Source organism: Bolinopsis microptera, chromosome 10, assembly GCF_026151205.1.
Source record: "Bolinopsis microptera isolate Bmic1 chromosome 10, MBARI_Bmic_1.0, whole genome shotgun sequence".
Lineage (NCBI taxonomy): Eukaryota > Metazoa > Ctenophora > Tentaculata > Lobata > Bolinopsidae > Bolinopsis > Bolinopsis microptera.
Window position 1 is genome coordinate 11,587,262 of NC_087081.1, and position 18,758 is coordinate 11,606,019.

At 37.8% G+C, this 18,758-nt stretch overlaps 2 protein-coding genes across 2 annotated transcripts in view; both read left to right on the top strand.

Moving 5' to 3' along the window:
- Positions 1-18,758, top strand: part of LOC134821875 (uncharacterized) — a 35,364-nt gene that overhangs the window by 4,182 nt on the left and 12,424 nt on the right. The window contains exons 2-10 of the mRNA XM_063832685.1: positions 12,943-13,092; positions 13,222-13,325; positions 13,460-13,538; positions 13,697-13,902; positions 14,143-14,279; positions 14,629-14,743; positions 15,169-15,330; positions 17,982-18,083; positions 18,302-18,642. Coding sequence (XP_063688755.1) covers positions 12,947-13,092; positions 13,222-13,325; positions 13,460-13,538; positions 13,697-13,902; positions 14,143-14,279; positions 14,629-14,743; positions 15,169-15,330; positions 17,982-18,083; positions 18,302-18,642 — 1,392 coding nt within the window. The 5' untranslated portion in view covers positions 12,943-12,946. The remainder of the gene's footprint in view (positions 1-12,942; positions 13,093-13,221; positions 13,326-13,459; positions 13,539-13,696; positions 13,903-14,142; positions 14,280-14,628; positions 14,744-15,168; positions 15,331-17,981; positions 18,084-18,301; positions 18,643-18,758) is intronic.
- On the top strand, positions 1,409-5,640 carry LOC134821623 (uncharacterized). The gene is made up of 5 exons (XM_063832325.1): positions 1,409-1,848; positions 2,108-2,251; positions 2,353-3,767; positions 3,983-4,393; positions 4,523-5,640. Exons 1-5 carry the CDS (start codon positions 1,409-1,411, stop codon positions 5,638-5,640), a joined length of 3,528 nt encoding a protein of 1,175 aa, XP_063688395.1.

The window sequence follows — 18,758 nt, forward strand, 5'->3', positions numbered from 1 at the left end:
AGATATATTTTTGATGATGTGTGATGATGTTTGTGTCATTATATTTTGATTTGATTTTGATTTGTTGCATGACTAAAGTTTGGCAGAATACACAATAGTTTTCTTGTTCCTCACTCAATCATCTCAGCAACCATTCCAACTCATACCTAAACGGTGAGTTTCACAGCTGAGATCATATACATTGTCATTCATCTAAACTCAGAAAAGCTCTTTTGTCAGCACTGCTGGCAATCCCTATCACACTTTTCTGGTGCCCATATCCTTTCAGGTGTTGGGAAATCGATCTCTAAACGGAGCGCAAAGCAAAGGCTGCAAAGACAATCAGACTACGTCCAAAGAGAACAAAATAGCTACTCCCTACTACTTGGTACTGTAAACTGTTAATCAATTTGGAAACATTTGGAATTCAGTTTAACAACGCGACGGACAGTGTATAAACATTGATATTCTTGGACATTAACAAGGACAATCACTTGACAAAACTAGTTATAATAAAGTTTAGCCAAGTGTTGCCTGTTTCAAGAGCTCGTTTTTAAAGCTCTTTCTGGAAAGTTAAGCCAGGTCAATAAAGCTTAACACCCCATTACTCTGACTAGACATTTATCAAGTCAGATATCATAGAATTGTGACAGTTAAAGCTAGTTTTACAAAAGCTCTGGGCTGTAACAATTCTACTTGGTTTGGTTTCTAGTGACGGCACACAAAGATGTCTATTAAACTGAAACCTAACAAACCAAAGGTTGTGTCAATTGCAACAGTTGACACTGCAAAAAACAACCAACTCGAAAGTTTGTATTGTAGCCTATTAGAGACTTCTGATTCAATTGTTGTGTCAGCCTCAAATAGAAAGATGCTCACAAACTGTATAAAAACAAGTCACATATACACCCAGCTCCAACTATTGAGTCCAAGTTCAGAAGTTCTTTTTTGCTTTGACGGGCAGTCGCACTTTCTCTGCTCCTTTGTTGAACTTTCGGATACTGCTCACCAAATTGCCCTGCCTAAAGATATTGTTCTTGCATACTCTGGCAAAACATTAAGCTTCGAAGACAAAAAGAAAGTGCTATACCAGATGCACATAGGAGAAAAACTACACGATGTAGCAGATGTCCCATGGTGGGCCTTAACACTCCCACAGATGATTGCAGTTGCCCAAGAACGACTTGAAAACATTGTTGATGCAAAAGTAAGAGCACTTTCTTACCCCTACACCTGGCTGGCAACTAAACTGAAGTCGGGTATAGAGTTCAAACAGCAGTTTGTGTTAATCTTATATACCATTTGCAGGATGGCAGAAACTCCAGGAGGCTTTGTCTGACTTGATTTGTATTCCTTGTTTGAAGTTCATGTTTCTATCATCCACTAGTGTTACTGTCTCACTTTATTGAATTAAAAGTGATAGCAGGAAATGTCGGAAAATCAAGTGAACAGTAGTGGACCACCTATCCCTAAGTTAGGAGATTCTTATCTTTTGTTCAAGAAAGAAGTGAAATTGTGGTCGGCAACCACATTGATCGAAGAAAAGCGTCAAGCAGGATGTATTGTTTTTATGTTACCTCAGAAGGCTAAGTCTGAGGCAGTGGAAGTTCCACTTGAAGTATTACAAAATGGCAGAACAGACACAGTAGAAGGTGCTGAAGTAAAGACATCGGGATTAGACTGCCTCCTGGAGGTCCTTGATGGAATTTATCTTGAAGATTTGGCTAAGGAAAAGTTCAAGACTTATGACATGTTCAGAAAGTTAAGTCGGGAAGGAAGCCAAGATGTCAAGGAGTTTATTTCGTCATTCGAAAAAGTTGTAAAACGAATGGAAGAGCATGATATTAAGCTTCCACAACCTGTTCTAGCGTATGAATTACTTAGAAGTTGTAATGTTAGTGATTACAAGTATTCTGTTGCCATTACTATGTGTGGCGACTTAACATACAATAACATGAAAGAAACGATAAAGAAGATCACAACTATGAAAGATCCAGAAAGTTCACACCAGAGAATGATTGGTGTAGTTAAAGAAGACTCTACATTTTATACTGGTAACTCCTGTATTGAAAATCAGTTTAATATGTATGATGAATACGAAAATGAAAATGAAGTACTGAATGCTCAGGAAATGGAGCAGCATGCATATTACAGCCAAGGAAGAAGTGGCTATTCGGGAAGAGGATACCGGGGATATGGCTTTAGAAGAGGAAATGGTAGAGGAGCCAGAGGATACCGACAACAGAATCAACAGCAGGAAAGTCAACATCAGGTAGCTGCGGGTGTCAGAAGTGACAGAAAAATGAACCCAACAGACAAATATGGGCGGCATTTTACTTGTAATGTTTGCAAGTCGATTTACCACTTTTCTAGAGATTGTCCAGAACGCCGCAGAATAAACAAAAGTGGAAATCAGGTAACGAGTGAGAATGTAAATCTCTTTATGAATGCTCCTGCCCAAGAAGAGAACTCAAATGTTATGGACCAATTTACCAGTGACAACTTTGGGTTAGCAGTTCTTGACAGTGGATGCAACAAAACGGTTTGTGGAAAGGAATGGTTGAAAGTCTATCTTCAGTCGCTGTCTCCAGAAGATCTCATTAAGGTGTGCTATGAAGAGAAACATGTATCGTTTAAATTTGGAGATAATGCACCATCAAAGTCAAGGACATGCTGCACATTCCCAGCCGTTGTATGTGACAAACAGGTGAACATTGTGGCACAAGTTGTTGATGATCAGATTCCATTACTGATTAGCAAACAGTCAATGAAAGATGCTAGAATGGTATTGGACTTTGGAGATGACACAGTGAAGGCTTTTGGTGTAAAGCAGAAAATCATCTTCAATGAATCAGGACACTGTAGCATCCCTCTGAGCAAGAATACTATCCATCAACAAGTCTGCTTATGTAAATCAGGAGAGGAAATTGTAAACCTGACCATGGAAAGTACTGACAAAAGAAAGATAGCGATTAAGCTACATAAGCAATTCGCCCATCCCCCACCTGAAAAGTTAAAGTCACTCTTAAGAACAGCAGGACAGCTTACCAAGGAAATTGCTCGAGAGATTGACACAGTATCGTCTAACTGTGATGTGTGCAAGAGATACAAGCGACCGAATAATCGTCCAGTAGTCTGTATGCCTTTAGCCAAAGACTTCAATGATACCGTTGCCATGGATATTAAGGTGTACGACAAGAATAAAAACATTTACATCCAGCACATGATTGACCATAAAACCAGATTCTCTGCTGCAAAAGTTATCAGGTCAAAAGACAAGGAAACCATTGTGGAAAGTGTCTTTACACACTGGATCAACACTTTTGGACCACCGAAGAAGTTCATGAGTGACAATGGAGGGGAATATGTTAACAAAAGTTTTGTTGACCTCTGTGAGAAATTCAACGTTCATATCATCACTACTGGTGCTGAAGCACCTTGGAGCAATGCCCTTGTAGAACGGCACCATGCACTTTTGTCTAACAGTATGATAAAGATCATGGAAGATACTAAATGCTCAGTTGAAGTTGCTTTAGCATGGGCCTGTCATGCCAAGAACACTTTGGCAAATGTAAATGGTTTCTCGCCATATCAGTTAATCTTTGGCAAAAATCCATCTCTCACTTCTATTGATGATCCCTATGCTAGTCCAACGATTGTTGAAGATGAGAGTCCAAGTGAAACTGTTGCCAAGAACATCTCTGCCATCTACAGTGCTCGAAAAAGAATGATGGAAAGCGAAGCTAGTGAGATGATCAGACGAGCCATTAGATCAAAACTAGAGAAGTGTACACTGATGAGATACAGTCGGGTGATATGGTGTACTACAAAAGAAATGATGATAAGCGATGGCGAGGACCAGGAACAGTTATAGGTGTGGACAAGAAAGTTGTAGTTGTAAGACATGGTGGGTATATTGTTCGATGCCATCGGATTCATGTTGTCAATGTAAATGAACTGTACTCAAAAGATGTTTCCGAAGTAAGTGGGACCGATCCACCAGATGAGCCTAATCCCACTGTTGAAGAATTTTACAATGCAACTCAAATGCTGAAAAATGATGTTCTGTTGAACGCTTTCGATAATGCTCCTGCTGAAGAGGATGATAATAATACTGTAAGCACAGATAATATACCACAAAGCAACGAAACTAATGTAGAGGAATCAATGTCTACAAAGGAGCAGAAGTTCTGCAAAGCTAAGTCAAAGTATGAGAAGAAGAAGGTCAGTATCGAAGTGTTAAACACTGACCCATATAAGTCACAGAAGACTGACGAAATCGAAAAATGGAAGCAAAACAATGTGTATGAAGAGGTTGAGGCTCACGAAGTAGATGATCAGTTTGTCCCCATTTCGACAAGGTGGGTCACAAATGACAATGGTCATAAGAAAAAGGCCCGTTTGGTAGCTCGAGGTTTTTGAGAAATTCCTCTTGATAGTACCGAAAGAGTCAGTCCTACTTGTCGAAAAGAATCTCTAAGACTTCTATTCACAGTAGCAGCATCAATGAAGTGGCCTATTCATTCTCTTGATATAACCTCAGCATTTCTACAAGGTAAACCAATTGAGCGACTAGTTTATCTTACCCCTCCAAAGGAATGCTATAAACCAGGAATACTGTGGAAGCTGAACAAATGTGTTTATGGACTGTCAGATGCTGCAAAGATGTGGTACAGAAATGTAAAAGACCACAGTGAACAAGCTGGTTTAAAGAAATGTTTATATGATGATGCTCTGTTCTTTTCAAGAGTTGACAAAGAAGATCTTGCAGGAATAATGACTGTACATGTAGATGACTTCATCTATGCAGGGACCAAAGGTTTTGAGTCTAATATTCACAAAGATGTGCTGCATGGATTTGAGATTAAGTCACAGGAAGCATCGCGATTCACATATCTTGGACTTGAGGTGGAGCAAGATCCAATCTCATATGAAATCACTGTTGGACAGTCAGATTATATCAGTGCTTTAAAGACCATAGGACTATCAAGTAACAGAAGAAGCCAGAAAACACATGCTCTGACTCACGAAGAGTATGTACAGTACAGATCAGGTGTTGGACAACTTATCTGGTTATCTGTCCAAACCAGACCAGATATTTCGTTTGATGCTTGTCAGTTGAGCAATAATCTGAAAGATCCCAACGTCTCAGACATAATGCTTCACAACAAGATAGTCAAAAAGCTTAAAACTGATGAAGATGCCCCACTGACCTTCAGAGAACTGCCTAACATAAAGAATGGAGTAAGACTACTTACATACAGTGATGCATCGTTTGGAAATCTTAGTAACAATGGTAGTCAGTGTGGGTATCTGATACTTATTTCGGATAAAGATGGTAGAGTCAAAAACCCTGTCTGTTGGAAATCTGTAAAGTTGGACAGAGTCTGTTACAGTACTTTAGCCGCTGAAAGCCTTGCACTCCTGAAAGCGGCTGATCACACCATTTTTATTCAGCAAACACTACAACAAATACTGGGAGATTCTTTAAATGTGACCATAGACTGTTTTATTGACAATAAAGGACTTCTAGAGCTTGTACAGAAGACAAAGGACCCCATTGAAAAAAGACTGATAGTTACCATGGCATCACTAAGGGAAATGGTTGAGAAGGGTGAAATAACTGTTAACTTTATGCCCTCAAGGGACGATGCCTGCTGATGTTTTGACTAAGAGAGGGCCTAGTTCTCAAAGTCTGCGTATGTGTTTGAGAGGGACTAGTATTTTTAAAGAGTGAACATCGAATTTATTTTTTATTTATGGATTTATCGTTTATATTTTTAGCTTTTTCATACATTTTAATGTCATTTTTGTTTTGAGTCAGAATCTTTATTTTTTACTTTTGCAGATTAGTTTTTAAAATCAGTGCGTGTGAGTTTCATGGGATTTTTAAAGTGCAAACTAAGTTACTTGACTAGTTTTGCTATGATTATTAAAATGTTTACCTAAAATTTAAAAAAAAAAAAAAAAAAAAAAAAAAAATTTAAAGACCGAAGTCCCGGCAATAGCCTGGTTCCCCTGGGTTGTTGTAAAATGATAATATAAAAATCCGAAGTCCCGGTCAGTAACCTGAACTGTGTTTAGGATAACTGAGAAGAAAAAAAAAAGAAAAAAAAAAAGAAAAGGGGATATATATTAGTCAGTTGAGACACCTGTTTAACCTCCCTCTGAAGTCCTCCTTTATGAGGCAGCCTTTTAGCCTGCATAACTCTTTGTGGAGCTGGTATTGATTTGTTTGTTTTGGTTCATTACCACTGGCTTTTAAGTTAGTTGAGAGGATTGCACAATCTATCCTCATATCACACCCATCTCATTTAATCATCATTCACATATGGCCATTTATACACAGAAGAAAGAAGATTTATAAAGATCTACAGAAGAAGCATTTCTAAACAGCTGCCAACGCCTAACGAATAAGTTCTCCTGCTACATGTTCTGGTATCCGTGAAGATCGCCTAATAAAGCCGGATACCGTGAAGAAACAGAAAGAAAAACTAAAAGAGGACTGATGTTAATCTTATATACCATTTGCAGGATGGCAGAAACTCCAGGAGGCTTTGTCTGACTTGATTTGTATTCCTTGTTTGAAGTTCATGTTTCTATCATCCACTAGTGTTACTGTCTCACTTTATTGAATTAAAAGTTTGGAGTTCCTAGTAACTTCGATTATGCACTCTTTGCATTTTTTTTTGCATGAAAACTCCCTTGGATTGTTCCTGGTCCTGTGTCAAGTCTGCTGAGAACAAAGAGTATGTCTCTCAAGTCAAGACTCTTTTCACAAAGATGCAATCACCACCTCATACCCTTTTAAAGCCACATCCAAAAATCTCCTTACATAACTCTGCAAATCAAAAATCAGGACCCAATATCAAGTGGGAAATCAGCAACTCATTACGACAAGTCTTACATCTGTAGCTGTGAGGACACCGAGCACATTTGAGATCGATCTTGAATCAGATTTTTCACTTGTTCCGTCCATATTAAAGAAAGACTTGCATGTCATCCAAGAGGACTCTGGAATTCTATGCTGCCATTGCCAGAAGGAATGCAAACAGGAGTTGCTCACATGCGGATACTGTGAACTGAAAGTACACTACAAATGTTATGATTCACAAACAACAACATCAACAACAAAAAGATCTGGTGAAACTAGGAAAAAGCCAATGGCAGACTCCACATATAAAAATATATGCAAAATTGAGAATTTGCATTGGCTTTGCAATTCATGTGACTCTCCAAGCCTACTAAACCACATCTGGATCTAGCCTCCGTAAAAGTTAAAGCTAAAATCGCAGAGTTGACTAAAAAAGATGGGGAGTACACAACTGTTGTGAGAAAAGATATGGACACGCAAACAACAATTGACCCCTATAAACAGCTGTATGATAGTGCCTCCATAGATGACTCGGCCCCAACTGAACACATCTCAGATCTGTCAGCTTCAGATACATATGATAACCTCTCTATCTTGTGCAGCAAATCTGACAGAGATTTCAGCAGCAGTCTGTCCTTGAGACCCATTGAGTCCAACACACATCTAGAAGAGTCTATAATCAAAACACCAGACCTCAATCCTCCAGTTCAGCAAAAAATTTGTTGTCCAATCCGAACCTCAACACCTGAAAGAAGAGATGGGGGAAAGAAGAAAAATATTCAGGTAGACTCACAAGATAGGCTAGTTTGTAGTAAAGAGATGGTTGACCCATTGACATCGTACTCAAATATCAGTAGTTCAGAACAAAATGTCCACATCAACAGAACTCTGAGTGACCAAGTTGATGTATTAGCATCACAACACTCCGCAATCTGCTCTATCGAAAGATATATGTCACAAATGAAGGCTGAAATGAAAGACTTACGAGAGAGTGAAACAAAACACTTTGAATATCTAAAGAGGAATTTAACGGAGAATATGGGAAATTTATTAGCTAAGGGGGTTCCCTTGATTAACAAAGTATCCTCAAACCCACAAGCTGACAGTGGCATGGATGAAGCACTTCGCACACTGCATAACATAACGGAGGAAAATAAAAGCATCCTAAAAGAGATGAACAGAGTAGACTTCAAGAGAACTGTAATTGGACATCAAGGTGTTTCTACAAGACACACAAACCTGGATCTTTTCAGTACCATAGCAGAAGATAAAACACATGAGGGCAAACAATACTACATTCACCAGCCATCAGAAACCACTGTTAATGACTCCACGACAGTCCTAGTCTCAAGAGGACTCTCAAGAAATTATCTTAAAAACAGTGCAACTATTAAGAAAAACTTCAATAAATATTTTAAAGATATGGCCATAAAATCGACATTTGTCACCAAAGGTGGATCATTGATGATTGAGCTCACATCTAAAGAGGATGCAATAAGAGTAGAAGGATCATGGAAAGGTGATTTCTTTGCAAACAGTAACATGACTACAGAATGCAGGATCTTAGAAAAGCTAAGCTGGGCAGTCATTCTCAAAGGAGTACCCACAAACATTCAGGATAGTGATCTAACAATTTCTGTGGAAAGGTGTTATCCAGGAGCTAGGGCAAAAAGATTTGTGACACGGGACAACATTTCTCTGAAAACTCTTAAGATCAACTTTCAGACTAAGGAAGACTATGAGAAATGCTTAGGAAATGGGTTAAAGCTCGGACAGGTAATTTATACTGCGGAAGAGTATAAGCCGAGAAGGAGAATCATCCAATGCTACAATTGTTACAGGTTTGGCCATGTTGCTAAACTTTGTACCCAAAACCATGCAACATGTAGCAAATGTGGAGACAATCACCACTCATATCAATGCAAGAGTAACCGAAGAGACTACTGTATTAATTGTGATGTCTTTGGCCATGTAGCTACAAACAGAGATTGTCCAACATACCAAAATATTGTCATGAAACTCAACATGCAACCAAACAAATGTTCAAAATCACCCACACAACCCAACAGTAGATTATGATCTTTGGCCAAATAAATATAGCAAAGATGTCAACTAACTCTGAGATGACACTTGACAAGTTTATCTACGAAAATGAGATACTCTTGATGGCGGTTCAAGAAACAAGCTCTTGGACTCAATCAGACGGAAGTTTCCTTCATAAAAAGGTATTTCATAAAGCTGGGGACATAAATAAAGGGACAGCTGGGGTAGCACTCGTCATTGATCCTTCACTACATCCAGAGTTGGTCTATGACCTTAACGTAGACGAAGTTGATGCGGTTTGGTGCCAAATAAAAGTTGAAGGAAAGAGATACTTGGTGGGATCAGTTTATTGCAAACCTTGCAATAACTCTAATGATTCCATAAGAAAATTTGAAGGACTTCTTGCCCACATTGATAAAGCAAGAGAATATAAGGCTAAATATAAATTCAACTCTCTTCTCACATATGGAGACTTTAATGCAAGACATCATGACTGGGGAGATCATGTTACCACGCAGCGAGGAAAGAAGCTTCTAGACTACGTTGAAAAGGAAACCCTAACTCTCTGCTCACCATACGACTGCACATTTGTCTGTACAAATGGAGGAAGTGTTATTGACTTAGTGTTAGCCGAAGGCCCCATCATCTCAAAGTTGGGAAATCAGTGGATGGATAAAGATGTTGAATTATTTTCAGGTGCCCCAAGAAGAGGTCACTATCCGGTGCTTCAAGAAATCTGCAGAGGGATCCCAAAATCAGACACTGTCCCCAGAGTGTGTATGGACTGGAAAAATGCAGACTGGAAAATATGGACAAATGCAATGGAGACCAACTGTCAACATCTTCGTTCGGCCCCAGAGTTATTAAACCGAGGGGATCAGCTATGGCAGCAGTTATTACATAAAATACAGGAGGCTAACCGAATGTTCATCCCTCAGAAGACAGTATCCATTCATTCAAAACCATATTGGTGTCCTGCACTTACAACTCTATCTAATGAAGCTCTAGAAGCGAAAGAAAGATTTAAGCAAAGATCAACTCCCAGAAACAAGGCCACACTCACTGAAAGCACTGAATCATTCAAGAAAGCGCTGATTAAAGAAAAGAATGAATGGATTCGTGACAGAGTTGAAACACTTAACACCAAAGACTGCACTCAATTCTGGAGAAAATATAAACGAGTTTTTGGGGCCAAAACTGACAATTTTATCTGCAACCTCAAAGACTGTGACTTGCTGGTCACATCTGAAAAAGATAAGGAGGAATTGTTATTTAATACTTTCTTCACAGGAAAACACCTTCAAAACCAACCCAATGACCGAGAGCACGACATGCATGTAAATAACGAGTTCAGTAAATTACAGAATGTTAGCAGCAAATCTGCAAGTAGTTACAATGAAGATGATCCGCTGAACAACCCTATTTCTATGGACGAGATAAAAGCAGCTATAGAAAGGCAAGAAACAAATGACAAATCATGTGATGCAGGACAATATTCACCCTACCATCCTCAAACATATGAAAACAAATTGTCTTCACGTCTTGCAGATTATATTTAACTGGTGTATGAGCACAGGAAAATGGCTGTGGAAAACTTCAGATGTAACATTCCTAAGGAAAGAAGGAAAATCCAGCTACATGTTACCTGGTGCTTATAGACCGATTTCCATATCATCCTACTTTGGAAAGATTTGTGAAAGAGTGCTAGATAAAAGATTGAGACTCTTCCTGGACATTGAAGGAACTCTTGATGAAGATCAAGAAGGTTTCATTGGAGGGAGATCAACAACGCGATATCTTTTCAGAATGCTGGCTAACCTTGAGGAAGTTAAAAGACAGAAGCTGGCATGTATAGTGCTTTTCCTGGACTTCGAAAAGGCAATTTGATAGTGTTCATCTCCCATCACTATGTGTCAAACTATCAACTCTCGGTATTCAAGGAAATATTCTTAACGTGCTGAGAAATTTTCCTGTTCAACCGGACGATATGTCTAAAAGTGAACAACTATAAAGGAGAAAAAAGAAAATGTACAATATTTGGATTACCTCAGGGGGCTGTACTATCACCTCTCCTCTTCATCCTATACATAGCAGACATGACACACAACACCCCGGAAGAAGTAAAAGATATCTAAGCTGCTACAAATTTGCTGATGACGGTACACTTATGATTTCCTTCGAGAACATCTCCGGATGCCATGAAAAAATGCAGATGGTTTGTGACCACCTCAGCAAGTGGTGCATCAAGAACAAGCTAGTAGTGAACTGTGATACGAATAAAACGGAGGCCATAATCTTGAAAACTGCAGCTTATACTGAAGAACAGAAACCTGCAGAATTATGTATTAATGGGAAAAGCATCAACTACGTCCAAAGCACAAAGGTCCTTGGGGTAATAGTAGATGAAGACCTCAATTTCAAGAAACATGCGTCTCAAAAACTTAAGAATGCAAAAGAAAGTGGGGATTAATAACAAAATCAACTAACCGCAACTACGGTCTAAACGTTTACAGCCTCACTCTCCTCCTTAAAACAATGGTCCTCACTAAACTGTTCTACGCAGCACCTATTTGGCTTCACAAGTGTCTCAATCAATTTAAAAGCTTCTGGAATAAAATCATTCTAAAAATATCTGGATCAGTCCTGAATCCACAAAGGGAATTAACCGAACTTGCTCTCCACCTCCCACCACTGGATGTGCAACTCGAAGCTCTTTCGGTTAAATTCATGTGCAAAGTACTCACACAAGGTGACAATCTCTCAGCTACACTCTACCAAGTTGACGAAAGCAGAATACCAAGCTTTCATGTCTTAACAATGTCACTGAAAAAGTACTTCCTTTGGAAAGAAAATAAGTCACACGGAACCAGAATGATAGACCTAACGCAGCAACATTTCAAGGATCTGGCCTATTACACTCAGGCAGACATAATGAGCTACAAAAATAAGATCTGGATTGACAGCATCGAAACAAATCTGCAATGCAGAACTGTCAGTAACAACAAGGAGACCAAGATACTTGGTGTGATCACAAAGATCAAAAACAGTGGGCTGCTCCTAGACAAAAACAACTTCTTATTCGGGCACAACACGAGTAAAAATCTGGACAGCCGAATAATGGACTACATTCACGGCAGCTCACCACTCTTTGCGAATATCCAAAAGATCATGGGTGGTGACAGTGGTGAGGCCTGTCGTTTCTGCAACAGCTTCGATGATTCTCCTGTACACCAGCTCCTATTGTGTCTGGAGGTGCAAGACACCAGTTACCTGCAGCTAAAAGAAGAGCTGGGTGGGGCTGACTCACATTCCTATCTAGATGAAGTGTTAACAAAAAGCAGCACACAAAAAGCATTCATTAGAAGAGTCGAATTTCTTTGGGGACAAAATGATGCTCTCCAGGATTTATCCAACTAAACTAGAAAGATCATAAAATAAAGACTCTGCAAACATCTCAGAGAAATAACACCACCGTAACGATTAAAGAGGGAGGATCCTGGACCCCGAAATCCACCACTTTTCTGTACTTTCAGAGGTACCAATGTGGCAGGAAACCAGGGCTCATGCTGCCGCTGAGCTAAAGCAGTAGAGGGGATGGCGGCTTCTCTAGGACCTAACACGTCCTGAAGCAGACCAACACTATGTCCCAACGCACTGGTGTTGGGATGTCTGCCCCCGGTGCCTGTCCGGGTCAATAAAGCAGTCAAGCATCATGTATGTTATGTTGAGCATTCTCAACCAACAAATGTGGGAACTCCCACAAAACACCAAAACAGATCTAAAGAGACACTTAACAACATTGGAAAAATAGACTGCAATTTGTTTATATAATTTAAAAAGCGTATATTATTGCCCACGTTAAGGGGCCTGTTAATAATTTATTAAATTATTAGCTATTTTAGATTTAATAATAATAATAATAATAAACTATACTAATTTATAATAGGGTATAATAAATAATTTTGTTTTCCTTAATATACTATACTGGGATTCAAGGAATCTCATAGGAATATTATAGATATATTTTAAATATACAATCCCCTCACAGTCATGTTCTTTTCGAATGAGATACTTACTAAGAAAGGAGGACAGTTTGCTGTGGTGTGGCTTGTTGGTAACTTCAACACAGTTCATGGCTCTAGACGACTGGGGTTGAAGAAAAGTGATTATGTTTCTGTTGACGTCGTCAAAGCATGGTACATTTATGTTCATTTGATTGGTTTGATAATTAGATTGGAATTTTAAACCACTTGGAATTGATCATTCCATGATATAATTAAATGATACACCATTTTAATTTCAACATATAACACTTATTATTTCAGTGGTGACATGCTCAATCCACGTACACAGTTTGCTCTGAGGTTGTCATCGACTCTGCTAATGGGTATCATCAGAGTCTACGAAAAACAAATCACAATTGTATATGGTATGTTAAAATATTTTGAGAAGTTTTTGAATTTGTTAAGAGTAAATTTCAGTTCAAAATTGATTGATCATACACATTCTTATTTTACAGTGATTGCTCACTTAACATTCGTATTTCACTTTTTCATATTTCAGATGAAGTGAAGTCAATGTGGATATTTCTCAAGAAAGGATCCTTCATGAGACCAGAAAATGTGGAACTCCCAACACAAAGGTAATTTTTATTTATTTTATGTTAATCCTTTGACGCTGGTAAAATAAACCAAAATATATTTACATAGGTGTAGTATTGAGTATATTATCTTGAGCCTCACAATTTTTGTCTTTTAATTTTCATACACCTCATTTAAAAAACCATCCCTTTCTGTACAGGAGCGAGACGTTTGCTCTTCCCAACCCTCTCTACCACTACGACAAAGAAATGGGTAACGAACAGAGTGACATCAGGTTTTATACTTCTCTTGGTGAGAAGGCCCTGTTCGAGGGCCAGGGAGCAAAACCAACACATGAAAGCAGAGCTGATTCTGCTTACTTTACTATCTCATTCGGGGATCAGGAGATCACCAACAATGAATACGGTATGTGTAATTTGCTATTGATTGATTCCAAAATTGTACGAATTGATTAATGATTTTAGTCTATTATGCTGTGTAAAAACTGAGGAAAACTTTATTTGTCTTTAAATACGTTTATTAATTATATTTATAATTTGATAAATGATGGATCAATAACTAAGTGATATCATGTTATTTAATTTTAATGAAATCAATGTAAATTTACTTTACTTTGCTCTAATTATCAAACTCATAATGTAACAGAGAACACGATGGGATCAATAAGAGAGGAGTCGCCCGCCAAACGACGTAAAATCAGTAAAGACAGTTTCTTAGACATCATAGAAGATCCCCATACCCCTCTCAAGATCAAGGAGAAAGCTCCTATTATGCCGATCGAGGTAAAACTGGGGATGAACATTTCCTGACACATTGTATAATCGAGCCTGCATTTTATCAATAATAATTCCACCAGCATTATTAGCACGTGCGCTTGCGAGAATCTTTGAAAGTAGCTAAGCTAAGTGGGAATCTTATCCGACTGTTGACATTTTGAAATAAGTACCTACGCATTTTCTGTCATAACAAATTCATTTCAAAGTGACAAACCATAATTAAGATATTTTAACATGACCATATTCAAGCTAAGTTAAAACATATCCACGACGAATTTTAATTAAATTCTGGTTTATCAGCTCAGGCTTGATAGCTCATGATAGGAAGCAATCTAACAATTATCTTGTTTGACAGGTCCCAGGCGTCGAGGAATTCGACGGCCAGATTGAGAGCGATCTGTTGAACATTTCTGAGGATCAGCTCAACGAAAAGTTTGCTCAGTGCTCCCAACTCCAAACTTCCGATCTTGGTTAGCTTTGTCAACCTTACGTTTCTGTTTATTTCCCAATTTGACAATTTTTTTGGTGGTTTGTATTATAAATCATTCGAAATGTCGCGGTTTTTGAACCTGATTTTAGAGCTTTTATTTATTAGCCATATAAATAGTTACCATGTAACTGGTAACTATGTCTGGACTGTTAATTTAAGACGTACCGGTCAGCTGCTTCAATTTAAAGTACCCGATATTTAATAATAAGAATTAGTAGTACAGTCCGTTATCATTCTCCGTGCTTTTTCTCTAAGCCATTATATTCCCTATATTCTTATCATTATTTGTCTCTCAGTTTCAAAACTTATAAATGGCTATTTTGTTATTTTATATAAATACTAACTACATAGCATTTTATTCAGTTAACCAATTATAACCGATCCTAACTTGTCTCAATCTCTCAGAAATGACGACAGAAGGTGCCAGCATGTTCGGAGCAGGATACGACTCGGGCATGTTATCAGTAGATCCCATCCAGGAGGATCAGCCCAGTGAGCTGGGTTTAACCACACTTGACCCGGTAACTGAGGAAAGCAATATAGAAAACCCTCTACTCGGTCTTCAAGGTGAGATAGCTGTTTACATTACAATCTGTTTATTGTTTACATTACATCATGTAATCATTAGGGCTTAGTATTCTGATTAAAGGACCAGTTAACTCAAGAATTTGTATTAGCCAATTTGGCTAAGATTTAAATCAGCTGTGACAAACTGGTAAAAATCGTATCGCCGAAAGAACCAACTCTCTAGCGTACGTGTAACGCGTGTTATTGCAATAATAAGCTGTGGCCTCGTGACGTCATAAAGTCCCTCAGTGCGCGCTTGCATAGCGTAATACATTGCGAATGTTTATCATCGACAATAAAACACGTGTAACTCACTCACATTATTGAATTATGACTATTTCCCTAGTATAGTTCTCCAAAATCCTTATAGTTTTGGCTATCACCCTAACTAAAGGAATAGCTGATTAAATGTACAGTGCTCACGTCAGGATTTTAAACAGTGACATAAGTAATAAGTTCTTGAACAGTGGCGGGTGAATGTACGGTTAGAAAGTTTCTGCTATTACAAGTTATGTCATATGTGATAATTTTGGATTGTTTTCATTGCTTCATTACACACGCAGGGAGACTGTACCGATTATTTTTTCCCCAGTCCATTAACTGGGGAATTAAACTCTAACGAATTTAGAAACTCTAACGAATTTAGAAAGGATCTAGATAACTAAGAGTTTGTTCCGAGAGCATTTATATATTTATAGCATAGCGAAATTTCTAACTTTAATCCGCACGTGCCAGCCAGTACAGGAGACAAGAAGTCTGGCTATTTTACGGCCGTTTCTCTGGGACCATTAGTAGAAGTAGCTTCTATCAGAAGGGTGCCGTGGGAACAGAATTCCCGCCAAAATACCCGGGCTTCCAAATACTGATTGGAGTGTGCGGTGTGTTTTGAATTAGACTTACGGCTTACCTAGTTGTTATCCTAATTGCATTATCATCGATACATAACATGAATAAACTACTGGTAAAATTAAATACTAAGTGCAAACGTGTTCAGTCAATCGACCCACTGAACAACTATAGAATTTCCAAGACCCTAGGCCTATTCTTTGGCCATATATTACGGCACGATCGATTCTTAGATGGCTAAACAACAAACGTTAATCTATACAATTCTTAAACTATGAGCTAGCACTTTAATCTTAACATACACTTTTTATATTACTCCTGATTTTTACATTTCACGTAAAACATTGTCGCCATAGGTTGATCATGTCATGGACACTAACAGCTTAATTTTAGATAAATGACTTAAGAGTTTCTCTAAAGTTAACTCTAAAGTTGTGTAGTCCAGTCATTTATGGACATTTATGGACATTTATGGACATTTATGGACATTTATGGAAATGAACCTGCAAATTTTCAGATACTCGAAACTTTGCACAGACCTTGGCCTTCCCAAAGGTATGAATGAACGGTCTGAGACATTTTTTTTTCGGTTCCAGAAATCATGCAAAAATATGGGTATCTGGTAAATTGGGCTATGAAGGCCCTAAAAATTTTTGAATGAGTGCAAATTGTTCAGAATGGCTATGTTTATTATATACAACTTATAATGCAACATGTACCCTAAAATACTTACTTTTCGAGTTATTTGGGGAAGAAACAGTGTATTATGTCCATTTTCTACCTGTAAAACACAGTCTCACGAGCTCCTCTGCGCGTGCAAGGGACTTTATGACGTCATCGCCAAAATAATACAAACGCTATTTACACGCGTTAGAGAGCAGTTAGAGATTTAGGAATTTCGACTCGTTGCTTAGTTTGCTATTTGTCACAATCTATCAAAATATGAGGATAACTTTTTTTGAGTTAACTGGTCCTTTAAAGCTCTCTCTCTAGCTCTCTCGTTAGAGCATAATCTCCAGACTTTCTATCAAATTCTGACGGTTGCTAAATTTTTCGGATTCAACTTTTAGTTTTAAAATTATATTTTTGTCCGTACTAATTTACTTCAATTCATTGACGTTAGTAAAATAAACCAACGAAGTGCAGTAATGCAACTTAAATAGCGCAATATATCTTAGTATTAGATGCTAAGATGCTCAAATGAGCTGGTTAAATAGTTGCCTACGACGCGACAGTGCGCCCTAATTTGTCACAAAAATATGAGGCTCCCTCAAAATGAGTTGCATTTTGTGGTTCATTTTAAACGGCTATCTGCGTCAGTCACTGATCAAGTTGTGCGATATTTGTCGGTCCTCCGAGAGAAACGTTAACATTTTAGCTTTGCTAGATTTTTGAGTTTTTAAATTGTGTCGTATGTTGGAGAGGTCTCAGACAATTTTTTACTGCCCCATCCTGACAATTGATAGCATACCTTAATTTGTTAATTAATTAGGTCAGTTGTAACACACATCTAATCTTATTCTAAGTAATTTTGAATAATCTAATAGATAAATAAATAGATGGATTGATATGGATAATTGATAAATAAATAATAGATTTTTAAATAAGTGAATAAAAAACAGTAAATGTATTATATACAAATAAATAAACAACTAAATGAACAAATGAATAAACAAATAAAATAAAATATCAAATAAATAGATTGATAATCAAATTAATCAATGAACAAATTAATGAATTTTTACTAATTTGTTTTTACATCAATAATTCTAACAGCTGTAGTAGTAATCCTTTCATCTTCCTAGGAGCAACTGATTCAACTATGTTTGGTCAAGACGACAGCACTAGAGCGATGGAACCACCCCAGGCTGATATCGGAGATATGATCCTTAAAGAGCTCTCCTCTCGTTAGTATATTATTAATCATTATAAATTATAATTGATAATTATCATAGTTTTAATGTAACCTAAGTCCATGAATTGTGAATAATAAGATATCAATATGAAATCTGCATAATATATAAATACTATTATCATATACATATTTAAATAAATAAAACAAGCTATGTTATCAAATGGTTATGAAATCAAATAATGGTTCTCCTTTTTGAAATGTTGTATTTAGGTATCCAGACAGATCCGATCCTAAATGAGATGAACAAAGAAAATGAACCACCAGTTTCCCTTCATTTTGACGAGACAAACAAAGAAAATCAGGCGCCACTCTTGGATGCCTCGGTTAAGGAAAACTTGGATCAGTCCAGTCTTCCCCCTATCAGTATTGAGCGTACTGAGAATGTTGAGAACATCGAAAATGCTGGAAATATTGACAACCTAGAGAATGCAGGTAAAGGTAACGACGAAACGTTGGTCGAGGAGGACCCAGATAAAGAAAATAGGGATCCTAACGCAATCAGACGGTCACAGAGAGCCACGAAGAAACCTCTAAGATTAGCTCAAGAAAAGGTGAGGAAAGCTGTGGGGGTTTTTTAAGTTTTTTCTTATATTACTTCATACTTGTAATTTTATTCGCTCTCTTGAGTTGATAGATCATGATTCGATTGGTAACTTAGGAATGAATG